This window comes from Chiloscyllium plagiosum, chromosome 40 (assembly GCF_004010195.1).
Source record: "Chiloscyllium plagiosum isolate BGI_BamShark_2017 chromosome 40, ASM401019v2, whole genome shotgun sequence".
Taxonomy (NCBI): domain Eukaryota; kingdom Metazoa; phylum Chordata; class Chondrichthyes; order Orectolobiformes; family Hemiscylliidae; genus Chiloscyllium; species Chiloscyllium plagiosum.
The window spans coordinates 13450108-13462206 of NC_057749.1; the positions used below are offsets into that span (position 1 = coordinate 13450108).

The window sequence follows — 12099 nt, forward strand, 5'->3', positions numbered from 1 at the left end:
TGTAGTCATGATGGATTGAATGGCTTCCTTTAGTGCTATAGCAATTCTCTGACACTGTAATGTCTGATTCCCTGTGGGCATTTTGCACATTGCAGGTATTTGATGGTGCAGTCATCGTCCTGTCATTGGCTCCCATGGTGGCCTCGACTGTAGCAAATGGACCCAGCAGCCCATGGGATGCCATCAGCCTAATCATCACCCTTCGCATTTGGAAGGTCAAACGCATCATTGACGGTGAGTGGTTGGCACTAATGGTAACGTTGTGGGTCAATTGGATTTTATTGACAATGTACTTTTTCTCTGTTACCTCGGCAGTGAATGGGAAATGTCTGTGCAGCATCACTGAAAAATACCTTGTGTTCATATAAACACTTCACAATCACATTGCCTGTGTCTTGAATCAGGAACGTTCAGAGAATTTTAAAAAACACAATTTTTTTTAACTCATCTTCTAACCATCCAGTTCGATGCATGATACATGCAATAATAGAGCATTGACTAATCACAATCTCAGCCTCATTCATTGGCTTACAGGCATGGAATGCAGTAAATGCCCATAGAATCTTAATTCCAAGGACAACTGCATTACGTTTTTATCCCAATACATTTGTTCTCAGGATATGACACTCACTAGCAAGGCCAACATTTCGATAATTTCTCGCCAACCTGTTCAGAGCTTTTATCACACACCTTTGGAGCAGGTTGGACATGAACCTGGGCCTCCCGGCTCAGAGGTAAGGGCACAACCACTGCATCGCAAGAGCCCTCCAAGGCCAACATTTATTGGCTGTCTGTTATTGCCCTCTGTGTGTTCATTTGGCAATTTCAGAGGACAATTAACAGCCAACCATGTTTCTGTGGGTATGTGCTAACATGTTAGCCAGACTAGATAAGGATGGCAGATTTCCTTCCATAAAGGACACTAATAGGCCAAATGGGTTTTTACAGCAATGTGGTAGTTTCATGGGTGTAATGAATGAGAGCAGCAGTTTAGCCCAGATTTATTAATTCATTTAATTTAAATAGCACCAAATGCCATGTTTGGATTTGAACTCAGACTCACAAATATTGATCTAGACCTCTGGATTACTGGTAATCATTAACATTGACTCTGCGTACGATGCTTTAGATTGCTATTGTCTGGAGACAATTAATGGAACATCTGGGGTTACATCAGAAAACATTTCTTCATACAAAGGAAATTTCAAATGGCAAAGGTACTGCCGAGGATGCTTTAGTGTCATGGTAACATCAGTAGACCAGCTAGCTAAAGCCCCTGCTAATGGTCTGGGGATGCTGGTTCAAATCCCAGCAGGACAGCTGGTGGAATTTTAAATCAATTAATAAAATCTGCAATTGAAAGTTAGTCTCAGTGGCCAATGAACTGTATTTATTATTATAAGACTCACCTGGTTCACGAATGTTCTATAGGAAAGGAAATCTGCCTTTCATGGCCTCCATGTGACTCCAGACCAACAGCAAAATAGCTAACTCTTAATTGCCTCTGAAGTGGAGTTCACCGTGGGCGGCACGGTGGCACAGTGTTTAGCACTGTTGCCTCACAGCGCCAGAGACCCGGGTTCAATTCCCGCCTCAGGCGACCGACTGTGTGGAGTTTGCACATTCTCCCCGTGTCTGCATGGGTTTCCTCCGGGTGCTCCGGTTTCCTCCCACACTCCAAAAATGTGCAGGTTAGGTGAATTGGCCACGCTAAATTGCCTGTAGTGTTAGGTGCAGGGGTAAATGTAGGGGAATGGGTCTGGGTGGGTGCGCTTCGGCGGGTCGGTGTGGACTTGTTGGGCCGAAGGGCCTGTTTCCACACTGTAAGTAAGTAATCTAGTAACCAACTCAGTTCATGGGCAATTGGGGGGGAAATGTTGGTACCATTAGTGACACCCATATCCCATGAAAGCATAAGAAATAGCTTCTTTCTGCACTGTAGGGATTCTATAATTCTGTAATACTGTGAAATACTACATCTAGAAGCCAATTAAAAATATCAAAGCTGAAATTGATTGACTTTTGCTGAGTAACGATTTTGAGAGTTGGAGAAAAATGGTGGGCGGATGGATTAGGAAATAATTCAGCTGTGATGTAATTGAATAGTAGATCTCCTCCCATTCCTATGAAGTGTGACATGAGGACGGGCTCATGTAAAACAGTGATGTCCCTGCACTGGAAGAAGCCGACACAGTGGGGCAGGAATTTACAAATGCATTTAAGAGTAGCCACGTTCCCCAAACACACGCACACACAAAATAGCCTAGTGGTATTATCAGTGGACTGTTAATCCAGAGACCCAGGTAATGGGGTGGCATGGTGGCTCAGTGGTCAGCACTGCTGCCTCACAGTACCCAGGACCCGGGTTCGATTCCCACCTCGGGTGACTATCTGTGTGGAGTTTGCACATTCTCCCCGTGTCTGTGTGGGTTTCCTACCACAATCCAAAGCTGTGCAGGCCAGCTGAATTTCCTGTAGTGTTAGGTGCCTTAGTCAGGGGTAAGTATGGGGAAAGGGTCTGGGTGGATAAATCTGTGGAGGGTCAGTGTGGAGTTATTGGGCTGAAGGGCCTATTTCGATATTGCAGGGAATCTAATCTAATGTAGTGGGACATGGGCTCGAACCCCACCATGGCAGATGGTGGTATTTGAATTCAATAAATATCTGGAATTAAGAATCTAATGACTACTGTAAATCCATTGCCAATTGTTGGACAAACCCATCTCATTCACTAACATCCTTTAGGGAAGGAAACTGCCATCCTAACTTGGGCTGGCGTACGTGTGACTCCAGACCCATAGCAATGTGGTTGACCAATTAGGGATGGGCAATAAATGCTGCCTAGCCAACGATGCCCTCATCCTGTTACATAATAAAGAAAAAAAAACACGCACACTGTGACAGCATGCCTTGGATTGGCAACATAACATCATCGCACCAGTCTCCCAAATTACAAAAGGCAAGTGGGCACTGGAATCAGGATGCCATCTGCCACACGGCCAACAGCCTAGTGGTATTTTCACAGGGTTTTTAATCTAGAGACCCAGGTAATGTTCTGAGGACAGTGATTCAAATCCTGCCATGGTGGAATTTGAATCTAAGTTTAAAAATCTGTTATTAAGAATCTAATGAGGACCATTTTCAATTGTTGGGGAAAACCCATCAGGTTCACCAGTGTCCTTTAGGGAAGGAAACCACCATCCTTTCCTGGTCTGGCCTACATGTGACTCCAGACCCACAGCAATGTGGATGACTCTTAACTGCCCTCTGGGAATCCCCACATAAGGATGGGTTGCAAGTGCTACCTTAGTCTGTGATACTCACATCCTGTGAATGAATTTAAAAATTGAAATTGCCAACTAGCAGTTATCAAGGTTGGTGATAATATGTTGCCCACTGCATTTTTCAAGCAGCTGACATGAAGAGGTTTGAAAGCATAATAATAGGGCAAAAGAATCAGCCTTCTCCCTCAGGACAATGACTGGATTCTGTTCGTTGTTCTGTTATGGGATGTGGATATCATTGGCTGACAGTTTTCCACACCAAATATCCCTTGAACAGAATGGCTGGCTGGGGCTATTTCAGAGGATGGTTAAACATCGACTATGTTGCTGTGGGTCTGGAGGCATGTATAGCCAGACTGGGTAAGGATGGCAGATTTCCTTCCTTGAAGCACATCAATGAATAAGATGGGATTTTACTGAAATCGACACAAGTTTCATGGCCACTATCAGTGGGACAAACTTTCAATTCCAGGTTTCAATAGGTGAATAGAAATTCCACCAGCCACTGCGATGAGATTTGATCCCATGCACCCCAGAACATCAGCTTGATGTCTACCATACTAGTCCAATAGCATTATCATTATACTACTGTCTGTCTGACAATTGACCCTGTTGACTTGAGTGTATCAGTGCAGCTATGGAATTGACTTTCATAAGAAAAGAGCAAATTAGCAAACAGAAAAATCCTTTCCCTTGGCTGCTTGCAGCAGACATGAACCTGGCTACAGTCAGTGAGTACATCTGTCCACTGAAATGCTAAGTTTAGCTCAATTTCAAAAATAGTCTGCAACTATTCCGTTCTGCAAACTAAGAACTCATTCCAGAATTAAACAAATGAAGGAAGTGCAGTGACAACAAAATATATTGGGCAGATGTGGCTTTTATCCAGTTTCAATTAAGTGGCAGATTTTCGATATTAAAATTAACAAGCTGTGTGTTTTTTGGACTGGGGAATCAATTCAACCCGTACAGTTCTTCATTTTTACACTCAGTAATAGTTGCTGTTCTAATTGTGTTCCTGCAAAGAAACATCAGCAATCTACAAGGAGCACTTGATAATGGTTAGATGGGGACCTTACTTTTCGTGAATTAGAGATACTGACTGTTGCAGTTATGTGACCCCACAGCACTGACACCTCATCGATGAACAAGCTATCGAAATGTGTGCCTTTACAGTTGAGTGATGGCAGGCTGCTCAGCTGCAAAAGGCATCACCAGGAGGCCCAAAACCTGTCCTCCTCCATTACCCACTCTCATATGTTTGCTGGGTGATGGTCACAACAACAACTTACATTTAAGTAGCACCTCCCATGCAGTGAAATGTCCCCAGGACTGAATAAAAGCCAAGATATGACACCAGTCCACCAGTGGACATATTAGTTCAATGGCTAAAATGTTTGTAAAAGAGGTGCGTTTTAAGGATTGTCTTAAAAACAGAAGTGAGGCAGTGAGCTAATGAGGTGTAGAGACAGAATTAGGGAGCTTACGGTCTCCGAAACTGAAGACATGACCATGAAGAGGTTAATACCTGTATTAGGAATTCGTAAGAGGCCAAATAAGAAGAATGCACATATCTTGCAAAGTTGTTGGGCAAAAGAATATTAGAGTGAAGGGAGAGGCAAGGCCATAGAAGGACTTAAAAACAAAGAGAAGAATTTTAAAATCAGGACTTTGTTTGACCAGGAGTCATTGTAGTTCAGCAAGGACATGGCAGTGAGGGAAAAAGGTCATGTTGCCTGTTATAACACAGGCAGCAGAATGTTGGATCACCCCAGGATTATAGAGGGTAGAACAGAGAAGACCACCCAGGAGTGTTTCAGAATAATCAAGGAGCAACAGAATCTTAAATGGTAGCTTCAGCATCAGATAAGCAGCTACAGGGGTGAACAGTTTTACATAGGTGCAAATAGGAGACCTCAGTGATGGCACAAATATGAGATCAGAAACTTGTGGAAGACCTGAACGTGGCATCAAGATTGCAAACAGGCTAAAGGTATAAATAGAAAGCAGGAGCTTTGCTTCACTTGGAGGTCACCACTGATGATGTTACCTAGCCAGGTAATGAAATGTCTGGATATCAAACCTACAGCTCAGTGAGCAAACCTACACCCTTAGGCTAAACTAACCTTAGACTGTTGCTAGGGAGAGGGATGATATAGTTAGCTAGGGACAGAGTAGGAGCAGGAACCAAAAACAATATCTTCAGTTTCTTAATTGGATGGAACTGCAGAGCCACAACTATTGTTCATCTTTTCTGCCCTTCATTAGCCAGTGGAACTGGGACCTACTCTACACAGCAACTAGTATCCCACACAGCTAGCCAGAGAGCAAACCTCCTGGTCTATCTGCTGTCAGTCAGGACCCAGTGGATAGCACCACTCTCTGACCATGAAGGTTGCAGCCTTAGGTTCCACTGCAGATTCAAAATCAAGGCTGACACTAACAGAGCACTGCTGAGGGAGGACTGTGGTGTTATAGAGTCATAGAGGTGTACAGCACGGAAACAGACCCTTCTTTTGGATAAGACATTAAATCGAGATCCAATCTGCTTCTCCAAGATCCATTGGTGCTCCTTGAGCAAGAGTGAGGGATTTCTGACCAGTGTGTACCCTTCCAACAACACCAATTTCACAAAAGAATTCCAAATTATCTGTTCATTCTTGTCTGTGGGTGCTTGCTGTGTGCAAATTGGCTGCTGTCTTCTCTACGTTAAAGTAATGACCACCACTTCAAGTGCAGTTTATCAGTTGTGAGGAATTTTGAGATTCCCTCTTGCATAGGACCATCCAGGCTGGAGAGGAAGCACCCACAAATGTGACAATCATCTTGAGTTTGTCTGATGGTGTTGGCTAAGTACAAACAGGGAAGGGAATATGTGAGAAACCGAGCATTCCTCAAGATTGCCTTATCAAACAGCCCCATCTCCAACAGGGAATGTCACTCTATGCAGACTGCATAAAGAAATGAAGATTGAAATGCAAGTCATTTTTTTATGGCAGCCTCTCCCCTCTCCCCCATCCAGTTTTACTGATTGTTGTAGATGTAGAGAGAGACTAACAAAGGTAAGTTCTTCCACTCTTTCTGAATCAGAAATATCCTCCTTTAATTCCTTTGATTGCATTAATGCAGATTATGCTGCATTCCAATTGCAAACTGTTTTCCCAAACTGTTCATCAGCAGAACTGATATTTATGAGCACATGTTTGCTAATCAGCGTTTGGAGCTGTTCATTAGGAGCAAGTGGAATTTCATTAACATTTACTGTATGGTTTATGAGTCTAGCTTAAGGGGTAATCAATGTGGATGACAAACTTATTTTTTTTAAAAAGTCTAATTTAAAATTTAACAATCAACCTTTACAGAGAAACAGCCAGTGTGGAGGGGCCATGTGGGTGCAAACTATTTCAAAGACAGCCACCCTAATCAACTGCAAAGAATGCTCAGTTGTTACTGTATATAGAAAAGTATGAGCTTTAGAAGCCAATAAGTCTCTCAAACCCATTCCAGCATTAAATTAAATCAAAGTTGATCCACATGTTAACTCCATCTACCCACTTTCATTCCTAGCTCCTTAATATACTTCCTCTCTACCATTCTCATCAATTGAACACCTTCCCCATCTTGAAAAGTTATTTTTGGTGGTGGTGGGATGGAAGATTTGTTCTTCCCTTTTTTTGTGAAGAATATTTTCTTACAGCATTCCTGAACAGTCTAGCTCAAATTCTACTTTTATGCCCTCTTGTCCTACACCCCTCCAACTAGAAGAAATAATTTATTTCTATTTACCCACCATGATGTATACTGACCTAAATCTTGTGTTCAAATATCTGGACTAGGATTTGAACCTATCATTGCACCTTCGGGGTGTCTACACCTCGTGGACTGCAGGAGTTCAAGAAGGCAGCTCTTGAGAGCCATTCCAGGATGGCTGATACATACCCACATCCATGGAAGAATTTAAAAGAGGTGGGAATCAGGCCATTCAGCCCAACAAGTCCACGCCAACCCTCCAAAGAGCATCCCACTTAGACATTCCTCCCCCCCCCCCCATCCCCCCCCCATTTCCCATGACCAAGCCACCTAACCTGCACACTATGAGCAATTTAGCATGTCTGATCCACCTAAACTGAAGATCTTTGTGACTGTGGGAGGAAACTGGAGCACCCTGGAGGAAACCTGTGCAGACACGGGGAGAATGTGCAAACTCCACACAGACACCTGAGAATGGAAACGAACCGTGGTCCCTGGTTTGGTGAGCCATCATGCCGTCGTTAGGAGTGAGTGAGTGTTAGCCAGTTAAGGAGAGGGGAAGAAAAGAACAAGTGAGAGGAAGCTGTGACCCGAGAATTATCCTTTGCCTACTGCTGGGGCTGTGGGTCCACGCAGCTTTGCTGGGTGGACTGTGTAACTCCGCGGGCATAATACATTTGAAGACCCATTGAAAATCTCATTGTTGTGAATGATTGCGCTCAGAATGGTGCTATCCGTGGTGCTGTAAGTGAAATGTATCGCCCAATCACTGGCGCTAACATTGACAAATACCATTTCCAGTCCCGGTAATTACAAGGCACGCAACACACCTAAAAATATCTTGCTGGAATCCTCTCAGTGCAGCCCAGCCTCTCCTACTCTGAAACGCAAATCCTGCAGTGTCTCTCCCTTCATTCTATAGATAGTCACTGCTGTTGAATATACGCATCCTGTACAGTACTCACTGTTACAATGAAGACGGTGCCAGTCATAGAGTCATACAACGTGGAAACAGACCCTTCGGTCTTCGGTCCAACCAGTTCACGTCGAACATAATCCTAAACTAAACTCGTCCCATCTGCCTGCTCCTTTTCCTCAAAACCATTTATAGTCAAAAACTTATCTCAGTGTCTTTCAACTGTTGGAACTGTTCCCGCATCCACCGCTTACTCAGGAAGTTCATTCCGCAGGCGAAGTACCCTCTGTGTAAAACATTTGCCTCTTATGTCTGTTTTTAAACCTCTCTTCTCTCACCTTAAAAATATGCCCCCTAGTCTTGAAATCTCCCCACCGAGGGAAAAGATACCTGCAATTAACTCTGAAATGATCAGGTGTTAAGCAGAGCTCCTTTGTTCCACAGCAGAAACAGAAATTGCTAAAGAAACTCAGCAGGTCTGGCAATATCTGTGGACAGAAAACAGAATCAACGTTTCGTGTCCAATGGCCCTTTACTTCTTCTCCAGTAATTTCTGATTTTGTTTCAGATTTCCAGAATCCGCAGTTCTTTAATTTCTTTCTCCTTTGTTAGGGGACGGGAGTGGGAGGGAAAGGAGATCAAAAGCCAAGTGGAATCCAATTTTATTGCCCTATACACTTCTAGTAAAGTAGAGGATTTGAGATGAAATCTTCAATCAAAGTGTGTGGGGCAGGGGATGGTGGCTATTGACGTTTACATGGCGTACTTCAGAAGGGGTTGAATTCCATGTCGGGTCTTTGGACCTGCCGATAATGACGGGAACCACTGGTCGCTGTCCATGGTCCTGCATTCAGCAGGGAGCTGCTGCCTCGGGCTGTTTACTGGTATGTCTAATGTTTAAATGAAAAAAAAACAATTGTGAAAAAGACTCAAGACCGACCGCCCACCATCACCACCACCAACAACTCTGCTCCCAAAACTAGCACAAGGTATATGAGAAATGAAGACCTTTCGAACCAAAGTCCAAAGGCCAACTCATACGTAAGATCGACTCTCACTTGTATTATACGGTAGCCTCTTTGCTGATCGAAATTAGTGGGAAATCATCAAAACCATTGATTCTGGTTCATAACTGTTATGGAAAACTTGCATTTATGTAGCACCCTTCACAACCCCAGGATGTTCCAAAGCATCTTACAGCGAATAAAGAATTTTTGAAGCGTGGCTACTGTTATAACGAAGCAAATGCGACAGCTAAAGTGTGCATTGCAAGTTCCCACAAATCATCCCTGAGACAATGAACAGATAGTCTGTGAAATAAAATAAACATTAATCGGTGTACTGACTTGAAGGGCAGATTATTTGAATTGTTTATATTTTAGATATTTCCAAACAATGCATTTAAAAACGGTTTGCCTGGTTTGTCCCAAATCAGACAGAAACATTCCTATTACTATACTTTGCAATGTGTCATGGACAGGAAACATGGCTTTGGTGAAAATTAAACTAGAATGTTAAAAGGGGGAAGCCTGAGGTACCAACATTGAAACTGCTCCTGGTTATGTTATTGTCTGTGAGTCTATACCCTGTGAAGCACACTGGCTGTGGAGGACCTCAAACTTTTCTCATGAGTTCCAAAATTACTTCTCCAGAAACATGGATAGAACCACAGGAAAGAGGAGTCAGGCAGTTACATCAATCTATTACTCACCCCCATCCTCCAGCACCAACCATCTGACCGTATCCAGTCTAGACTGTGTGGCCAAGCCACACTAGACACTGCAGTAGGTCCAATCGAATTAATTCAATTGCAAAGAGCATCCAGGACAAAGCAACTCACTTGATTGGCACCACATCCACAAACTTGCACTAATCCACCACCGACTATAGGTCGCAGCAGCATGTACCATCTACAAGATGCACTGCAGAAATTCTCCAACATTCCTAAGACAGCATCTTCCAACCCTGATTGTATAGTTCCCAAAGGGCTTCATGGTAACTAACAGCCCAGGCCACCCTGATTTGATCAACCCTTTCTTATCCATTGTCAAAGTTTCACAATAAAATAACAGGAGGGACTTTGGAACCTTCCAACTCATTAAAAGCAGCTTAAACCATCTATACTAAAACAGGATTAGGGTGTGATGTTTTGAAGTCATTAGAAAATCTCAGGGAAAAATAGGTGGCTCATGCATCTAGCTCTACTTAGCTTGAATTTAAATGCTAATTGTAGGTAAGGCAACTAGCAATTCATTATTAGCACAACAGCCAGGGGCGCACAAGTGCCCACAACTCAACCCAACGTCATTCACATTGAACTAAAAATGCTCAGCAAGTCTGGCAGCATCTGTGGAGAGAAATCAGAATTAACATTTCGCGCCTAGTGACCCTTCCTCAGAACTTTCTCTGATTTCGCTCCACAGATGTGGGCAGACCTCTTGAACTTTACCAGCAATTTCTGGTTTAGTTGCTGATTTCCAGCATCTGCAGTTCATTCGGTCTTTATTTTAAAAAATCACACAACACCAGGTTATAGTCCAACAGGTTTATTTGGAAGCACTAGCTTTCGGAGCGCCGCTCCTTCATCAGGTGGTTGTGGAGGTTAAGATCATCAATAGTTCATTTTGTCATTCATGTTGATCCTTTGAGTCCTTGTATTCTGGCCCCCTCTGGTGGCAGAGCTCATGAATGGTATGCCTGCCACTCATTTTACAGGGACTCAAACCAGCAACTCAATTGCTTGGAATTTCTTCTCTGCAGACTGAATTCCTTCAGTCCACATTTGGTGCTAGCAGTAAGGAATGTGAACAAAAATAAAGGGTTACTGGCCCACAGAAGTCTTTATCCTGCACCTGTGTAGTTCAAATGTTGTAAATGATTCAACCTCTACTATTCCACTGAGAAGTGTTCCAATATTCATTCTGAATATTAAAGTTAAGTCTTCCAGACTGACTATAAAGCTTCAAAATGCATAACACTCTTGTATTGTTGAAGCAGTTTTCTGCTTTCAATTATTAATAGATGGCTGAAAGCTCAATTAAACTTATTAACACTTTTATTTTTTGGCACCCTGAGGGACCCAGGGCAATAAAGCTCTAACAGTAGTTCTGGTCTATGTAATCTCTTTTGCCTGAGGTCCTCTTTAAATATACTTTACCAGGTCTCCTTTGGCCAGATCCATTGTCTATTCCCATCTGAGGGTGTCCATTCGAATGCCAATGTAGCAGAGTGTATATCCAGGAGATGAAGTTTGTGTCCTTTCAGTCTCAGTCAACGTTCCCTCACAGTGTCTGTAGGCACCTCCAACCAATCCTGTGTAGCTCTTCTTCATTAGTGACATCCTCATTCCAAATGATTTACAAGATTTAAGCCCCAGATTGAAGAGGATTCATACAGGACTCAAAACATCAATTCTGCTTCTCTGCCCACCGTCACTGTCTGACCTGCTGAGTTTCTCCAGCACTTTCAATGTTTTGTTTATCTCTGATGTGGAGGTGCCAGTGTTGGACTGGGGTGAACAAAGTTAAAACGATTGTTCAATACATCACATCAGTTGTATGACACTTTGATCTTTTACTATAAAGTCTGTGTCCTTTGATCCCACCCCACTAGCTGTCTGACATAGGAGCAGCTTGTATGTCCAAATAAATCTGTTGGACTATAACCTGTGTGATTTTTAACTTTGTTCATCTCTGACTGCCTTTGAGAAAGTAAGGAGAAGCAGACATTTGAGCCATTGCAGTCTATAGGGTGTAGGTGCACCCACAGTGGTGTTAGGGTAGGAGTTTGAGGATTGTAGCGATGATGAAAGAACATCAATGTATTGCCAAGACAGGCTTGTGTGAAGCTTGGAAAGGCACGTGGAGGTACTGTCATTCTCTTTGCACATGCAGCCCTTATTCTTCCAGTTGGTAGAAGCCTATGGTGTAGTTCACCCTCTGGTCAATTCTTTGATGTGATCATTTTTTATGGAGAAGTGTATGTTCAGAGTGGCAACAACCAAGATTGAAAAATGTAGGAGGCTAAAAAGATAAGTGAAGAAGTTGAATTTTGGTGATTCCGAGTTTGAGTTTCAGAAGTCTGAGGAATTGGAGACTGAGGGAGTGATGAGAGTGCCTCTTTTGGTAAAGGAAGAGATGAGACAATAAG

At 43.0% G+C, this 12099-nt stretch overlaps 1 protein-coding gene across 2 annotated transcripts in view; it reads left to right on the top strand.

Moving 5' to 3' along the window:
* tmem266 (transmembrane protein 266) overlaps positions 1-12099 on the top strand; it is a 155739-nt gene that overhangs the window by 114101 nt on the left and 29539 nt on the right. For both annotated transcript variants that reach the window (XM_043680377.1, XM_043680378.1), the window contains exon 7: positions 96-234. In XM_043680377.1, coding sequence (XP_043536312.1) covers positions 96-234 — 139 coding nt within the window. The remainder of the gene's footprint in view (positions 1-95; positions 235-12099) is intronic.